Source organism: Harpegnathos saltator, unplaced genomic scaffold, assembly GCF_003227715.2.
Source record: "Harpegnathos saltator strain DR-91 unplaced genomic scaffold, Hsal_v8.6 scaffold77, whole genome shotgun sequence".
NCBI classification, from domain to species: Eukaryota; Metazoa; Arthropoda; class Insecta; order Hymenoptera; family Formicidae; genus Harpegnathos; species Harpegnathos saltator.
Genome location: NW_020230615.1, coordinates 114,383 through 132,454, shown reverse-complemented (window position 1 = coordinate 132,454; position 18,072 = coordinate 114,383). Strand labels below are relative to the sequence as shown.

The 18,072-nt window shown below is 36.1% G+C and overlaps 3 protein-coding genes across 3 annotated transcripts; 1 reads left to right on the top strand and 2 right to left on the bottom strand.

The window, feature by feature from the left end:
• Positions 1–827: 827 nt before the first annotated feature.
• On the bottom strand, positions 828–3,707 carry nSMase (neutral sphingomyelinase). The gene is made up of 7 exons (XM_011146324.3): positions 3,692–3,707; positions 3,136–3,197; positions 2,435–2,608; positions 2,170–2,353; positions 1,660–1,986; positions 1,471–1,576; positions 828–1,339 (listed from the first exon to the last, which is right to left on the bottom strand). The coding sequence occupies exons 2-7, from the start codon at positions 3,177–3,179 to the stop codon at positions 999–1,001; spliced, it is 1,176 nt and encodes a 391-aa protein (XP_011144626.1). The 5' UTR covers positions 3,180–3,197; positions 3,692–3,707; the 3' UTR covers positions 828–998.
• Positions 3,708–7,486: 3,779 nt separating this feature from the next.
• Sra-1 (Cytoplasmic FMR1-interacting protein Sra-1) lies at positions 7,487–15,495 on the top strand. Its single transcript, XM_011146327.2, has 18 exons — positions 7,487–7,696; positions 7,776–7,955; positions 8,037–8,218; positions 8,307–8,831; positions 8,914–9,118; positions 9,215–9,429; positions 9,579–9,709; positions 9,814–9,984; positions 10,060–10,142; positions 10,422–10,490; positions 10,770–10,843; positions 10,932–11,337; positions 12,714–12,913; positions 13,027–13,556; positions 13,666–13,760; positions 13,852–14,090; positions 14,391–14,538; positions 14,619–15,495. Exons 1-18 carry the CDS (start codon positions 7,487–7,489, stop codon positions 14,835–14,837), a joined length of 3,882 nt encoding a protein of 1,293 aa, XP_011144629.1. The 3' UTR covers positions 14,838–15,495.
• A 190-nt stretch (positions 15,496–15,685) lies between these two features.
• Positions 15,686–17,456, bottom strand: LOC105186251 (WD repeat-containing protein 55 homolog). The gene is made up of 7 exons (XM_011146325.3): positions 17,306–17,456; positions 16,957–17,150; positions 16,716–16,898; positions 16,548–16,621; positions 16,308–16,474; positions 16,031–16,248; positions 15,686–15,947 (listed from the first exon to the last, which is right to left on the bottom strand). Exons 2-7 carry the CDS (start codon positions 17,109–17,111, stop codon positions 15,686–15,688), a joined length of 1,059 nt encoding a protein of 352 aa, XP_011144627.1. The 5' UTR covers positions 17,112–17,150; positions 17,306–17,456.
• Positions 17,457–18,072: the final 616 nt, after the last annotated feature.

The following is an 18,072-nucleotide window of genomic DNA, read 5'->3' as shown; positions in this document are numbered from 1 at the left end:
GTGTGTGCGTATATATTAGAAACACACTCCCGATATTTACATACTGAGATATTGTATATATAATCATTTAGTAGGAAAAATGATATATATATATATGCATAAGGACCATATAGAAATACTATATCTGATGTATTTGGATACATTTGTACTAAAAAAACATTCCAGGTGTATGTATATGGTCATAGGAGATTTTAAAGGCAATAATCTCGTTCGTTTATACAATTGTATTATAATATAATAAAATATATAACACACAAAGTATTAAAAAAATATCAAATACATATCATAGGGAGTTTTAAGTAAGTTTATCAGAAGATATACAGCAAACGCTTATTTAATGTTATATTCTTTATTAATGTTGATATCGAAATACAAAGCGTCATTTGTACAAAACAGTACGCGATAGTATGAAAGACTGGACGAAACTTCGACTTCCCCGATATATTAAGCGTATATATGTAAATATAAATATCTTTACCGCAATATATGTATATCGACAGGTGCGAAATGATATGCGCAGTTCCTGTGAATTGGTCGATCGGTAATACTGTCTTATTATATCTATCTCTAAGTCCAGTTAAACGTTATATCTTTGTTAAAAATGAGCGACTTGAAGGAGATATTGGATACCATCAATATGATTAACTTAGGCTTTAGTATCCACATTTCTCTTTTTTAATACAAAGTTCAATTTTTCGTAATTATGAACTATATTCATTTAACAAAATCATATATGTTATGTAGAATATTTAAATGCAATACATAAATGCAAAATTGCAGGAAGATTATTTCTTTAAAATTCAAATGAAACTTTATATATGTTTATATAAAATAAACATGTAAACTATATCAGATATATATCAAAGAAAAATACGCAAATAATTTTTTCTTTTTCTTAATAACAGAGATATTGTCTGAGCCCGATTAAGTTTAAATATTAACACTGTTATTCTAACTTTCGTTTAGGAAACATCTGCCTTGTCGCACAAATTTGGCATTTAATTTCGATCGTGATTCAATTTCGTCAAATAGATTTTTATAGCTAAACATCCCGCTTTCAAAGCATTTTTCTCCACGCTATTCCATATCGAACTCATAAACAATATGTAGCATAACATTGCGGTTAAAAGAATACGTAGTATATTCAAACCAATGTCTATACTTAAAGATGTGTTCATGCAATTGAACTCGATGGACCAAATTAAAGGGATAAGCAATATAAAACCCCATAATAAATACCAGAAACGTTGGCGTTGCACACTTCTCAATGCGGTTTCACAGATCCCTACTGCTTCTTTCAAAGAGTCTGTTACATCAAAATGCTTTGTGCTATGTTCACCTGCAAATAAACATATACTATACATCGATACTATAGATGTATATATACTATAGATTCATTTTACTAAATATTTATAAAGTAGAGAAATATATAATGTATGTTCTATATACATATATTCAAAAATATATTACCACAAGTGAATTTGAGCGTAGCTGTAACAGCCTCATGGTCCGAATAACTGAAGTTCTTATATGGCACTCTATTTGGCAAAGGCAATTTGTAATTTGTGATTTCAGCCTGCAAATTGTTACAATGCTGATATTTTCGTATGATATATATCAGTAAGTAGAGCTGACATCGGTACATTATAGTTTGCTTACTTTAATAACATCTGAATCTAAATACAAAATATAATCTATACGTTTTCCCTCTGGTCTAGTACGGACGAGCTTCGAAGCAGTATAACTGTTATTGGCACACTCGTTGGTCCCTATATAACTTGCGCTATTCGGACACGCGTCCGTTAAACCAGCAACACCACATATAATTCTATATGCTAAATCTTGCGGCTCGGTATTAAGATCGCCGGCTAATATTACAGCGTCCGCGCCGCCGCTGGTCATTCTTACGAATTGGGCAGTGTCAAATGCCTGCAACACTCTGTGAGCCATGTATTCATCATTCTTCCTATTATATTCTGCATGTAACTGCAAAGTGAAGAATGATGAATATTTGATGGATTTATCTTTTAAACTATAAGTTTCCATCAATACTTTAAATTAATTGTAGTTTGCATAGATAATTTAAATTGTCTATGTTACATAAATGGATAATACTATGTACATAATTATATATTAATTATGACAAAAAAGTACGTTAGATAAACATACATGTGCAATATACACATTAACATTCATATTGCAAATTTTGATCTTACAAAGGCCAACACCTTTGCCACCAAACCAGTCACCATGATGTATCTTATGAACATATCCATTCAAAGGCCATTTGTGAAACATAACTTCATGAATAGGATAACACGATAATATACATATTCCTGATCCGACAACACCACTATATGGGAAAAAACATAGGATCTTAGTGAATATTATACCACCTAAACATATATTTAATAATATAAGTTAAATAATGCACCTATAAAAGTAATGTGAATACGGCAATACTTCCTGTACTTTTGTTTTTATTATCTTAAAATCATCGACAGACCATACCTCTTGTAAGCAAATTATGTCATATTCTCTGCTAGTACATTTTTCTGCAATAGCAGATATACGTGCTACTCTATTTTTTGAAACATATGGTATGCCCCTAAATGAAACAGAAAGCTCAGATTATTCTCATAGAATATATTTAAGTTTCTGTGATCAGTTTATATGTAATTTCCTATTATTGCATATTATTGTGAATATAAAATATAAAAATGGTAATTAAAATCATTATTCTAATGTATATTATTTTTTTATAATATTTGTGATCTCAATATGATATTTCTTAATTTTGTAAATTTTATATTTATAGATTAATCATATATGCAAAAATAATGTAATAATAGTAAATAGTAGAATTAGTTATATGATTATTCAAAGCAATAATAGGTAACAAATTAAATAAGTGACACCTCCTAACTTTGAAGAAGTTACATTATCCTTTTTAAGTATCAAGCAATAATTTTCATTTTTGTATTCTTGTTCTACACACTAAACGTATATAAATAAAATTTTAGTAACAGATATGTTTCCTAAGTAATTATTGTATACAAATCAAAGATCATCATGATTAATATAAATTTTGTAAAATAATTTTAAATTTTCTACCACAGCAAATATATCACTTACCAACAATTTAACGTTAGGATATTTGTTGAAACTTCACTCGTCATTATTCCAGCGTATCACTCCTATTAATAATTATTACAAAATTAAACGAGAAATTGGTTAATATTACGCTCAGCTTCAACAATTGCACGTTTTCTATCAATAGCTGTTAAATAGTATCAAACAGCTTGTGGATGGCGATTACTAAGAAAAACAGCGGCATTGATAACTTATCTTCTCGATATACATTTCACATTTTTCTTCTAATCAAATATAATCTTTACTTAAAATGTTTATGACATGTAATTGGATTTTCAATCGAACCAAACAGTGGTACTCAGTGGATACGTTCACGACACTCAACGATTGTGCAACTGTGAGTGATTTCGTCCTGGGGCCGCGTTCCGTTCACGCATATGCGTGCATTTATATATAGTTCATGTTATGTATACTGTAGAAAATGCGCGCATAATGCGTGAAACGGAACGTAGTCCTGAACGCTACTGAGCGATGCGCTCACTCGCAACATGTTGAGTGAACGGTCACCCTTTTTCTCATCATAAATATCCGTCGCTACCTCTACTGATCAGTCTCCGATCCAACATGGCGCAGCCTATAAAGAAAATACTAAAGAAAACAGTCATAAATCCAAATATATATATAGCGGGGAATGTCAAGGATGGTGTAAAATACATTATAACAGACACATATGAATTATATTTATAAAAATATTTATAAAGACACACAAGCGTGTAGACGGGCCGTAATATTTAATACGTTTATCTGATATTTCTTCCGCGCAACAAAATCGCGCAGATCAGGGTCCCTATTCTTGAACTACTTGCAAGTAGTTCAACCCTTGCCACTTGCGTATAGTAGAACTATACGCAAGTGGCAAGTTTCGACTAATCGCAATGGAAAATCCCTAGAACCGTATTCTTGACAGTCACAAGTGAAACGTATACGCAAATTATTATTCGCAATGCAACGAATGGGTAATACCATCCGTTTCTCTCGAAATGTATGTGATACGTTATGCAAAGTATAGAAAGTGGAGTATAAGAGTACACATAGAAACACATTGTTATTAAGAAGAAGAATAATTCGATGATAAGACGGCTAAAAGAGTGGAAAATAATAGCTGACTTTACATATCCGTAAGGGAAATAATAGATATGAAATTTAAGAGAAAATAGCATATAAATTTCATTGCATTTTAATTATAGAGTAAAACTGTGACAATAATGGATTTAGACGATATAATAGTAAACATACAAGTCATAAATGCGTTAGAACATGCTGAAATAATGGAAGAACCAAGAAAATTTTTCCATATTAGTTCCATATTTTCCATTTTGTTCTGCTGAACGCAGTCAATTAAAGTTCGTTGTATCGTATTTTTGGTCGATATTTGCGGAAAGTACATATGTTTTCCAATGTTGTTAAACGTAATTGAACGCAACGGAAAGCGTATACGTTTCTAGTTGCGAATACTACACAATTAAGTTCAAGAATACCGTGTCAGAAATGTATGCGCATTTTTACTATTCGCAACGTGCGTATACGTAAAGTTGCGTATAGATTCAAGAATAGGGCCCCAGCTCTGCGATTCTGTAACTCGTTATTGGAGTTAACGACACTTTCGTTATTGTTGCGTTATTGTAGCTTTTCTACGGTATACAAAAGCTGCGCAACGATAACGAAAGTGTTGTTAACTCCAATAACGAGTTACAGAATCGCAGTACAGTACCGCGATTCTGTAACTTGTTATTGGAGTTAACGACACTTTCGTTATCGTTGCGCAGCTTTTGTATACCGTAGAAAAGCTGCGCAACAGTAACGAAACTGTCGTTAACTCCAATAACGAGTTACAGAATCGCAGCACAGTTGCGTTCAGTGTACGATCCTGAACATAAAGGTTATCACTTTTTTTTTAATAACTTTCGGGACACATTCCGACTCGAGAAGAATGAGAGCTGCTGTTCCGTCTGCGGAGCACCCTTGCGTAGTGACTCACAACTTCTTCTTCTTCTTCAATAGATGGCTCTGTGCATACAATAGATGCTCCAACGCCACTCACACGTAGTGACTCACAACGAAAGGCGAGAAATGAAATATACATGGTATGACATAAGTATGTAAACAATTCTTACATTTTGCTTGTAATATCTATCCTTAATTCTTTTCCGTTATAGATAAATATGAAAACAATTTCCAATATAATTAATATGTTTCAACATTAATTATCGTTTCAACATTAAATATCAACATTATAAGTCACGAAGTATGATGGTAGTAGATGGTTGTACCTATACGTATGTTTTATTCCTAGGAAACTTAACTCTAACCAGGTTATCAGAGGCACCCATTTTCATCTAGCAAGCAATCTAGCACGAAAACAAGCACCATGTGCCGCTGGCTTAGATTAAATTTAAGTAATATTATTGGTTGTATCCAATCGTAACGTGGCAAACTAGATCCCACTCACAAGAGATTTGTTTTCTATTGCTGAACTGGCTGCACTAACTTGCACTTATTCTCTTCTTCCCTCCCTTTCACTAACTCCTAGATGTATATCTATTTCTTTTTATGTTCCCTGAACGTACATTAGTTCAGCGATAAAAAACAGACCTATAGAATGGCCGCGAATTGCAAAATAGATTTCTGGACGAGTTATAGCTTGTTCGATAGGTTGAATATAGGAGATGAAAACCCTAAAAGCATTTGTGTGAATAGGCCTTTGTTTAAGAGAAATTGTACAACAAAATTAAGCCAGCAGCACACGGTGCTTGTTTTTGTGCTGAATTGCTTGCTGGATAAAAATAATCTATCTTCGGAAATGTACCAATCAGAACGCAGTATTTTTATCCAGCAAGCAATCCTATAGTATAACTAGACTGCTAAGGCCCAGTTCCACAATTTGCTTTAAACTCCGTTTAAAGCAAGTTGTGGAACTGGGCCTTACTCTGACTCAATACATGATCCCGAAAAGTATGTACCGTCCTGGTGTCCGACATTCACGTCTGATTGGTTGAATCAAAACACATTTCTTCTAATTGGATGGGCCATATTGCTTATATACCCCCTCTTCTTATGGACTTCAATTCACGCATGCGCAGATATTTGATTCCCTCATGTATGTACATACTTTTTGGGGTCAATTTTGTGCTACAGTATATAAGGAAATTAGCAGTCTAGTTATACTATACATAGTCGTATTCATAGTCAGGCCTTATATTTAAGACTTCCTTAAATTTATCTTCAGATGGTCTATAGCCAATAAAATAATCCGTACAGCATCCATCTAAAGATGGATATAAGGAAGCTTCAAATATAAGGCCTGACTATGAATACGAGTAATAGAAGTCTGTGATGAATCGACCTTATATTTGGTCTGTTCTTTGTAATTGCACTGCTGAACTGGTGCAATAAGCTGGAGTGAGAAAACCTATATTTGTCTCCTTTAACTTATTGCGCCAGTTCAACAGTGCAGCTACAAAGAACAAACCATTTGACATATGTGGTCTGTTCTTTTTAGCTGCACTACTGAACTGGTGCAATAAGTTAAAGTGAGAAAAAATATAGTTGTCTCATTCTAAAGCCAGCGGCACACGGTGCTTGTTTTAGTGCTGGATTGCTTGCTGGGTGAAAATACTGCGTTCTGATTGGTGCGTTTCCATCCATCTTCGGAAATGTACCAATCAGAACGCAGTATTTTCATTTAGCAAACAATCCAGCACGAAAACAAGCACCGTGTGCCGCTGGCTTAACTTATCGCACTAGTTTCGCAATGCAGCTAAAAAGAACAGACCAATAGGCGTGTCTCAACGTGAACATCGATGTCAACATCGACTTCAATGATAACCGATTATCGACTGAACTGACTGCGATTCTCCTTCGATACCTATCATCCGGGTAATATTTTCTTCCTCCTTTAGCCGATATTGAGAGAGAGAGAGAGAAATAGAGATAGAGTGATGCTTCCTTCCTCTGCATATTTCATTGATTTCATCCTGTTGTCTTCTTATACAGTGCATACGCTATGTTCCTGATTTTTGATACTTGAAGAAGGAATATCGGATCGCATGACGATTAAAAGTTCGCCACGATCGTAGCAGAACATCCGTTATTTCCAAATGTTTCTTAATCATTTGGTGTTTGGAACTTCTCTTTCGATCTTATACGATCTTGCTCGTAATTTACAAACGTCAAGTTCGACAATCCCGATTTCGGGATACACTGCGATGTTTATTCACGATACATAATTAGTGTATATGTGGAAACGTATATCTGGCTAATTGTTCGGCATACTTAACCTCCTGGGGTTCGGTGTGTTTTCTACCGGAAGACAGTTTCACAAATCAGTGACGAAATGACTACCGATAAAGTTACCTTAGGAGACGCCCTGTCGAACGTTGATGTATTGGATGAATTTACACTACCGGACGAGCAACCTTGTATAGAAGCTCAACCATGTTCTGTAGTATATCAAGCTAACTTTGACACTAACTTTGAGGACAGAAATGGTTTTGTAACAGGTATTGCCAAGTACATAGAAGAAGCAACTGTGCATGCCAGCCTGGTAAGCTTATATTGTATATATAACATTCTATACATATATTTATTGATCTAATTAATGAAATGTTATCTTAAAAATCCAGAATGAATTATTAGAAGAAGGTTTAGAACATGCTGTTATGTTATATACATGGAGATGTTGTTCACGTGCAATTCCTCAACCAAAATCTAATGAACAGCCAAATAGAGTAGAGATTTATGAAAAAACAGTAGAAGTATTAGCACCTGAAGTAAATAAGTTATTAAATTTTATGTATTTTCAAGTAAGTAAAAATTGTACTATATTATTATTATTTTGGCTTTATTCTGTATATTGTTTATATTAACATATATTTGTATTTTAGAGGAAAGCAATTGAACGATTCTCAGGAGAAGTTAAGCGATTATGTCATCATGAAAAGAGAAAAGATTTTGTATCTGAAGCTTATTTGTTAACCTTGGGAAAATTCATTAATATGTTTGCTGTGTTGGATGAATTGAAAAACATGAAATCTAGTGTAAAAAATGATTATTCGACATATAGGAGGTAATTTGTAAAAAAAAAAAAAAATGTTTAATTTTTTCTTCAATTGTATATTTATTGCTCTATAAATATATTTTTCTCAATTTCACAGAGCTGCACAATTTTTAAAGGTGATGTCTGACTCTCAAACATTACAGGAGTCACAAAATTTATCAATGTTTCTAGCAACGCAAAACAAAATTCGTGACACAGTAAAAGAGAATCTAGAGAAAATTGCAGGATATGAGGAATTACTTGCGGATGTTGTCAACATTTGTGTTCATATGTTTGAAGCCAAAATGTACCTCACACCCAATGAGAAGCATATGTTGGTAAAGGTGATGGGCTTTGGTTTATTCTTAATGGATAGCGAATTGTGTAACATCAATAAACTCGATCAGAAGAAAAAGTTAAAGCTAGACAGAATCGATAGAATCTTTAAGAATTTGGAAGTGGTACCATTGTTCGGGGACATGCAGATTGCACCATTTAATTATATCAAGCGTTCTAAACACTTCGACGCGTCGAGATGGCCTTTATCCTCTTCATCAAATAATATAAGTCCACAAGCCGATCTTATGGTTCATCTTCCTCAAATTAGAGAGGATCACGTGAAATACATCAGTGAATTGGCAAGGTAACATTCTTTTTACATGTCCTAATCTTATTATTATTATTTTATTTACAACTCTTAATAAAATTATGTAACATATATATAGGTATAGCAATGAAGTCACCACTACATATAAGGAGTGCCGAAGCGACACGGAAAATCGTGACACTGCAGAGCTGGCATTACGTGGATTGCAATTGCTGTCGCAATGGACTAGTGTCGTGACGGAATTGTATAGTTGGAAGCTACTGCATCCCACTGACCATCATATGAACAAGGAATGTCCACAAGAGGCTGAAGAATATGAGAGAGTAAGTTTTTATATGATATTGTATTGTCAAATAAATATTTAATCATATAAGCATATTTCTAGTAAGCTTGCTTATTTTCTATATTTTTTTATGTAGGCTACACGTTACAATTATTCTGACGAAGAGAAGTTTGCCCTCATAGAAGTTATAGCAATGATTAAAGGTCTGCAAGTACTGATGGCGCGTATGGAGACTGTTTTTATCGATGCAATACGTAGAAATATATATGCCGAATTACAAGACTTTGTACAACTCGCATTGCGAGAACCCTTAAGAAAGGCGATTAAAAACAAGAAGGATCTGATTAGAAGGTTAGTGAAAACTTTGTTTTAGTTACATTTCTACAAATTTTATTTCTCTTCCATATTCACACAAGTTAGTTTGACAAATTTAATTTCTGTTAACGTGGACATACATCCAAATGCGCTTAAATTATAGAAATCTTTTTCATTCTTTGCAGTATAATAGTTTCCGTGAGAGAAACTTGTGCCGATTGGCACTTCGGAGTAGAACCACTAGGAGATCCCGCTTTGAAAGGCAAAAAAGACCCGGATAATGGTTTTGGTATTAAAGTTCCACGTAGAAACGTTGGTGAGCCCTAACATACTGCGATAAATAATTGTACAATGTATCCACATTTTGTTCTCAAGTTCATTATCGAGTTTTAAAATTGATTGTGATAAAACATGAAATAGGTCCGTCTTCCACGCAACTTTACATGGTGCGAACCATGCTGGAATCGCTGATCGCTGATAAAAGTGGTGGGAAACGCACCTTGAGGAAGGACATCGACGGCCAGTATCTCGTGCAAATCGATCAATTCCATAAAACTAGTTTCTACTGGAGTTATCTTCTGAATTTCAGTGGTGAGTAAATATTTGGTTACTCTCAAATACATAGTCATAGAACTTAACGATGTTCTTATTTTCCTTTCGCCACAGAATCTCTACAGAATTGTTGTGACTTGTCGCAACTGTGGTATAGAGAATTTTATCTGGAAATGACCATGGGTAGAAAAATACAGGTAAGCAATGACGTTCGTTTACTCTTGATTAGACACACCATCGCGCAGCGTAAATTTTAGGATAATTTCATTGCGTATAACTTCTCCATTGAACAAATTAATACATAAAAAAGTGCACACAACATTTGTCGATCTCACATATCGCACGAACATACACGTACACGTATACAAACAGCAGAAATGTAAGTTTTACCTTATTGTCGATACGATTTCCGTTTCGCTACATACCGAAGCTACTATTACGAAAATAGCATTCTTTGTAATCTATTCCATGACTAGAAATGCCAAGTACGTCACCAGCATAACGAAGAATGCAGCGACCTGATCACCATGGAGAAACGCATTCAGGTACTTCTCGTTTGCTGCCGCGTAAACTGATGAAAGATGAAACGATGGTGTTTTGTGTTTGCAACATGTTGGAAATTAATTGAATCTTTTTCTCTCAGGCCATAATGTGTCTAGCAAGAAAGCTACCACGTAGAAATTCAGTGTTTGCATATATATATATATATAGGGTATCTCTCCTTTTGTGTGCTTTCTTTGAACTACGGATTCTGATGTTCGAAGGAAGTAACGCTTAGCGAGAGGCATCCGAAATTTCAAGTTTAATCAATAAAAATGTTTCAGTTTCCGATTGAAATGTCGATGCCATGGATATTGACCGACCACATATTGAGAAGTAAGGAACCATCGATGATGGAGTAAGTTATATTATTATATATTATTATTATTATTATTATCTATTGTTATATTATTAATTATTCGTACTATTATTTTAATTTTTTACAGATATGTATTGTATCCTCTGGATTTGTATAACGATAGCGCGCTGTACGCGCTCACGATATTCCGCAAGCAATTTCTGTACGACGAGGTGGAAGCCGAAGTGAATCTGTGCTTCGATCAGTTTGTGTACAAACTCAGTGAGCAGATCTTCGCGCATTACAAACAGTTGGCGGCCAGTATCTTGTTGGACAAACGCTTCAGAGTGGAGTGTGTGGCCCTCGGAGCATATCTACTGCCGTATCCACGTGCCAACAGATATGAGACCTTGTTGAAGCAGAGGCACGTTCAACTGCTAGGGAGAAGCATCGATCTGAACAAACTTATAACGCAACGTATCAACGCGGATATGCAAAAGTCTCTAGATTTGGCGATCAGTAAATTCGAATCCGGCGATATCACTGGAGTTGTGGTGAGCACCTTTTACGATTATCGTGGCAAATATTGGGTGAGTGCAAAAGTTCGTGCGGAGTTTGTGAGTAAAAGTCACACAGTGATTAGGCAAACAAAAATCTTTATTCAATCAATGATATATTCTCCATCGTTTTCTATAATCTTTTCCCAACGTTCTGGCAGCATACGGATGCCTCGATCATAAAAACTGCGCGGTTTAGATTCGAAGAACGAAGAGACGCCGTTTTTTAAGGCCTCCAAAGAGTCAAAGTTTTTTCCATTTAAATAATTTTGCAATGACCGGAACAAGTGATAGTCAGATAGTGCGATATCAGGAGAATACGGTGGATGTGTTAAGACATCCCATTTCAGGTTCTTCAGTTTGCGCAGCGTCTTTTTCGAAACGTGTGGTCTGGCGTTGTCGTGATGAAAGACGACTCCCTTGCGATTTGACAAAATCGGACGTTTCTCTTTTATTTCTCGATTCAGATTGGTTAATTGACGACAGTACTTGTCCGAATCAATCGTTTCGCCAGCGGGGAGAAGCTCGAAATAGATTATGCCCTTGCAATCCCACCAAACAGAGAGCATCACCTTCATCGGGTGCAAACTGGCCTTTGGCATTGCGTCACCATGCTCACCTGATTGTTTCCATGTCCGTTTGCGCTGAACATTGTTGTAGAGGACCCATTTTTCATCGCCCGTCACTAGTCGATCCAAAAACGACTCGTTATTGAGCCGCCCGAGTAAAGAAACGGCTGCAGAAATTTGCTTGATTTTGTTCTTCTCGGTCACCAAATGGGGCACCCATATATCGAGCTTCGAATCGAATCCCATCTCTTTTAAACGCCGAAAAGTGGTTGATCGGTCAACGTTTAGTGCTGTAGCAACTTCTGTTGAAATTCGCGGATTATTGAGCACTAAAGTACGCAAAACATCGTCGTCAATGTCAGAAGATCGACCAAAGCGTGGCTCGTCTTCAAGGTTAAATTCTCCGCGCCGAAATTTAGCAAACCATTTTTCCACAGTTCGTTTAGCTGGTGCTTCATCCTGATAAACATCCTGAATGTTTTTTACGGCTGCGGCAACGTTTATTCTCTTCCGAATCTCGTAAAGCATAACATGCCGTAAATGCACCTTATCGATACTCATTTTTAAAGTGATATTTCTCGAAGCAGTTTGTATGAAAACAAATGATTTTTTTTTTAATAACAGCTGAAGACGTCACCTTTCCAACGTTATATAATATGTAGATGGAAGTATTAATGACAACACTTTACGACGCTTATAACTCCATCTATTGAAACTCCGCACGAACTTTTGCACTCACCCAATACTTGGACGTTCTTCACAACTGTTCTCGCTGATTATCCCTCGCTTTGTAACACTCTACAGGAACTGGATGGCTTGTTACAAGTGAATCGTCTGACTCACAAGCTTCTGAGCAAATGGCTAGCGTTGGACGAATACGACGCCATGTTCAGGGAAGCAAATCACAACGTTCTAGCTCCTTACGGTAGGATCACTCTTCATGTATTTTGGGAACTAAATTATGATTTTCTGCCGAATTATTGTTACAACGCTGCCACGAACAGGTATGTATAATCGTATAATCTAAATGCATGCCCTTGCTTGTCCTTATTAGGAATTTATATTATCACCGTTATTAAATATATATCATACTAATCACATCTCATGCATTTTACAGATTTGTCAGATGTCGTGGCATACAATTCGTGCAACCCGTTCACAGAGACAAGCCTCCGCAAATGTCGCATCACTATCTGTGGGGTAGCAAGCAGTTGAATCTGGCTTACAGCACTCAATACGGCCAGTACTCAGGATTCGTCGGTCCGTATCACTTCCGCACTATATGTAAGCTTCTTGGATACCAAGGAATAGCCGTGGTGATGGAAGAACTTTTAAAGATCGTCAAGACATTGATCCAAGGCAGTCTACATCAATTCACCAAGACTCTAATGGAAGCCATGCCGAAAGTGTGCAAGCTTCCACGATATGATTATGGATCCCCAGGTGTCTTAGGTTATTACCATGCTCAGTTGAATGATATCGTGCAATATCCGGACGCTAAGACCGAGCTGTTTCACAATTTCCGCGAATTCGGTAATACGATCCTGTTTTGTCTCTTGATGGAGCAGGCCTTGTCGCAGGAGGAAGTGTGCGACTTGCTGCATGCCGCACCTTTCCAGAACATTCTTCCTAGACCATACTGTAAAGGTGAGTGTGAATCGTACTTGACAAAGATATGGATAAATAATTAAAAAAAAAAGAACTACATGGAGCGAGAGACAGATCAACTTTTATCGTTTACGTTTAACATTTTCAGAGGGGGAGAAACCTGAGACTAAGCAGAAACGACTGGAAGCGAAATACGCAGCTTTACAAATCGTACCTAACGTGGAGAAGTTGGGCACTGCTAAAGTAAGGAATAATACAACTTATCCTCTGAATATAAGAGCTATGTGTTTTTCTTGGATGTGAATTATGCATCATTTGCCCGTCATTCCCGCAGCAAGCGATGATCGCCAGGGAAGGAGATTTATTAACACGCGAACGGTTGTGCTGCGGTTTGTCGATATTTGAGGTTGTGCTCAGCAGATTACGAAGCTTTCTGGACGATCCTATTTGGGTTGGTCCACCGCCAGCGAACGGCGTAATGAACGTGGACGAGTGCACGGAGTTTCACAGGCTATGGAGCGCACTTCAATTTGTGTACTGCATTCCCGTTGGCGAAACCGAATTTACTGTCGAGTTAGTACAACAATTCACATTATATGCGATACTCATATACAGTAGATAAAAAAGTACTTGCACGTGTTATCTTTTTCGGATAAATTTGTATGAGAAGAAAAACAAAGAGTAATGTTTTCAACGAAATGTTCTTATCAAAAAATTTATTTCTATTCATGTTTTGCATGATTCTTCCTTCCAATGTAAAGTTTTCTCAAAAAAAAAATAAATAGACCGTGCTTTTGCTTGTTTATTTGTTTTATACTTCCTCTTTATAATGCATATCAGAGTATCGTTGTTACTGTAGTTTTTCTCTTGCAGGGAATTGTTCGGCGAGGGTCTGCATTGGGCTGGATGTGCTATGATCGTTCTCCTAGGTCAACAACGTCGATTTGAAGCGCTCGACTTTTGTTACCACATTCTCAGAGTACAACGTGTAGACGGTAAAGACGAAAATGTGAAAGGAATAGTAAGTATATTGTATGTGTGTACTTGAAGAAGCTTATACAGTCTATATTGTTTGATCTAATGACATGTTTATTCTTACAGCACCTGAAAAGGATGGTGGATCGAATAAGACGATTCCAGGTTTTAAATTCACAAATATTCGCCGTGTTGAATAAGTATTTAAAGAGCGGCGACAGCGACGCGGCTAGTGTGGAACACGTACGATGCTTTCAGCCGCCGATACACCCTTCCTTGGCACATGCACAACAACAGCAGCATTACCACGCGCCGGAATATTTACGCCAAATTAATCACCAATGAGTTAAGTGATCATAAAAGAAAAAAGAAAAAGACTGCAGTCAATACGACTAGAACGTAACGGGACGGCGTTAATATGAGCGAAATCAGTCCTTGTTTTTATGAGGAGATGTTTCTAGCTAAAGAAATATAATTTATATTTTATATCGTCTTTTACGTCGCGAGGTATCGTTTGTACTACCTATCCGTTAATTCAGTCACTACGAATTAACAGATTGTGCGACATCTTTTTTAACGCGATAAACGCGAATTTATAGGAGCATGAGAAAGAGACAAAGAGGAGCAACGGATCTGTGAGTGTTCAGTTTATTGCGTCGAAATGCACTATTGCGGCTTCAATCGATCTACATTTCATTGATGACATACAGCGAGTATTTATAAATAGACAGGTTTATTATGTGTAATAGTATTGCTTCATCTAAACGCGCGCGCGATTTATAGGTAACAGAATTGATAATGTACGACCATACTTTGTATGGTCGCAGATATGGCGGTCCATCGATGTAACAGTTATTACGAGTCTATCTTGTAAGATATTCCATGTTTGATTTGAAACATAAGGTATCGCGCATGAGTATTATTCATATCATACGTAAGTTTATGTAGTACCGCTCATGTACTGGTAATAACTGTATAAAAATGTACGTGTTTTATAACACTATCTATTCATCTGTTCATTTCTGTACGTTACTTGACGTATACTTGGTCTTCGAACGCGAACGGTACTATAAAATTATAATTTTATTTAGATCTCCTTCAGAGTGGCATTTAGAGGGAATATATCGCAACATTTTGATGACTGAATACAGCGTACAAATTGCATACTTTTATTTCATAAAACTGTTATTATATTACAATTCTGCGAAAAAATCAGATGGGTTGCTAACTTGACTACTCGGCAGATTGTGCACAAGACGTTTCTGCTTGCCACCTTTCACGGGTTCGGTAACGTTCAGTGTCTCGAAATATTGCACATTCCAGAATTTGATATCGTTATTGTGCGAGGATGTGGATGCTATTAAAGTTCCGTCATTACAAATATCAAGCGCCTCAACAGAAAAGTCATGTTGTCCCACTATACCAAGTTGGCGATGAGGAAATAGACTGGTTGCCCTGAGTGCATTATATAGGGATTATATATCACATAATTATAAACGATATGAAGTATCGTACTCGATTTTTAATAATTCACTCACCGAATGATTCCATCCTCTCCTCCAGTTATCACTACATTTTCCGTAATCGGAACTATACAATTTATGGCCTTCTTCGTAATACTTGGAAATTCATCTGAGTGCAGTCCAAATTCACCCCAATTGAATATATATATTTTTCCTTTGCTACTAGGTGCTAACAATTTACTCTCTGATTTAAATAAACCAAGACACATCAATTCCTCGTCGTATTCTTCGGACTATAAACAAAATGAAATTAAATACTATACTATAATGTGACTGTCATTGTCCACAATACCTGTATATATAATTTCCTCTCTGGTATGTTTAGAGTAGTCAGACAGCCATCACCACTAGTATATGCCAAGTACTTGGAGTCTGTTTTGGTTATTATTGCATTAATGTACTCTTCTACTTCTTTTAAAGAAAATATTGGTTTACTTCCCTTCTGTCTAAGGTCCCATACTGAAAATATTATTTGTTATACAATTCTCTTTGATTCAAGATTTGAAACCTACCAAGTATGAGTTATTATTACGTCTTATTACACCATCGTCATCGCCCGTCGCAAATGTGTGCTCGCTAATAACTGTCATTGTATATATAGGATGTCTAGAATTACATTAAGAAAAGAAGCTTATTAATATGTGTCATAATTATCAATGAATCTATAAGGATTATACATTGATATATATGTTATACTTACTCATGAGCTTTTTCATATATTCTAATTAATTTTTCAGTGTTCACATCAGTTATTGCTATACATCGATCCTTTCCAGCTGAGAATAACATCTGTCCATCCTCACTGAATTCAATATCCCGGCAAGCTTTGAGATGCAATTCTAATGTCGAAACAAGACTAGTTTCCTCATTGTTATATTTATACCTAATGCAAAAATTAAAATAAAGTGCTTGTCCTGATAAATATATATAATTAAACGTACATAAAGATATCTCCTGTAATACTAGCTACCCCTATCCTATCTGCTGCAGGATGGAAACATATATCTGTTATCATATCCTCTAATGTAACAGGTGGTGGGTGATTTCTGAGTAATTCTTTTTCACCGAACACAGTTTTAACAGGAACATCCATCATAAAATCGAGTCAAGCAAAAAGAGGTGTCCACACTACGAACTGTTGAAGTTAGAGATAAATTAAACTAGATTAAATAAGGTTAGAGCTATAACATATGATACGTTTCCTTCTATATGTTGCATGAACATAGTAGTGTATGTAAAATGTTAACATTAGTAGATAAATTATTTATTTTAAAAAAATTTAATATTTACGTAAAATAGATTTATTGAAATAATTATATAAATGCTATACTATGAATAAGTAAGTAAACAAAAATCTGTTCTTTTTAATTGCACTGCTAAGGTCTGTTCTTTTTCTCTGTACCGCTGCACTAGTGCAATAAGTTCGAGTGAGACAAGTATATATTTGTCTTACTTTAACTTATTGCACCAGTGCAGCGGTGCAGAAGAAAAGAACAGACCACTAAACTGATGCAAGAAGTTAGAAAGAGAAAAAATATAGTAGTCTCATCAGGCCTGTTCGTTTGTCTGCACTGCTGAACTGGTGCAACAAGTTGAAGTGAGAAAACCTACGTTTGTCTCACTTTAACTCTAAGGCCCAGTTCAGCAGTGCAGACAAAACGAACAGGCCTATTCTCTTATTGCACTAGTTCAGCAGTGCAACTACAGGGTTTTTCAATTGGTGCGGGTCGATGTTGGCAGCCTGTGGCGGCCATGTTGTCTTGGCGGCGTCTGTTTAACCTGTTGTTTATTATTCAGTCACTGATGCCAAATCACCATGACAAGTTACACGATTGAGCAGCACGTCCAAATCATAAAACTTTATTATGAAAATGAGTGTTCGTTAGTGCAAACGTTGCGCGCGTTGCGCCCATTTTACGGCAGACGCGGTGGTCCTTCAAAGTCGACTCTCCAACGTTTGGTGGCCAAATTCGAGACGACCGGTTCGGTAAACGATCAGCCAACATCCGTACGTCAAAGGAACGCCAGATCGGCCGAGAACATCGCCGCTGTAAGTG

Excerpts from the sequence above, each read along its gene's own strand:
- LOC105186251 (XM_011146325.3), bottom strand. The coding sequence starts at position 17,111 with ATGATGGATGTTCCTGTTAAAACTGTGTTCGGTGAAAAAGAATTACTC. Across the intron at positions 16,622-16,715 it reads ATATATGAAAAAGCTCATGA|ACATCCTATATATACAATGA; the intron begins GTAAGTATAACA and ends ATGTAATTCTAG. Across the intron at positions 16,475-16,547 it reads TGACGATGGTGTAATAAGAC|TATGGGACCTTAGACAGAAG; the intron begins GTAATAATAACT and ends TAATATTTTCAG.
- Sra-1 (XM_011146327.2), top strand. The coding sequence starts at position 7,487 with ATGACTACCGATAAAGTTACCTTAGGAGACGCCCTGTCGAACGTTGAT. Across the intron at positions 8,832-8,913 it reads TACATCAGTGAATTGGCAAG|GTATAGCAATGAAGTCACCA; the intron begins GTAACATTCTTT and ends ACATATATATAG. Across the intron at positions 10,143-10,421 it reads CCATGGGTAGAAAAATACAG|AAATGCCAAGTACGTCACCA; the intron begins GTAAGCAATGAC and ends TTCCATGACTAG.
- nSMase (XM_011146324.3), bottom strand. The coding sequence starts at position 3,179 with ATGACGAGTGAAGTTTCAACAAATATCCTAACGTTAAATTGTTG. Across the intron at positions 1,577-1,659 it reads TAGATTCAGATGTTATTAAA|GCTGAAATCACAAATTACAA; the intron begins GTAAGCAAACTA and ends AACAATTTGCAG. Across the intron at positions 1,340-1,470 it reads TACGCTCAAATTCACTTGTG|GTGAACATAGCACAAAGCAT; the intron begins GTAATATATTTT and ends GTTTATTTGCAG.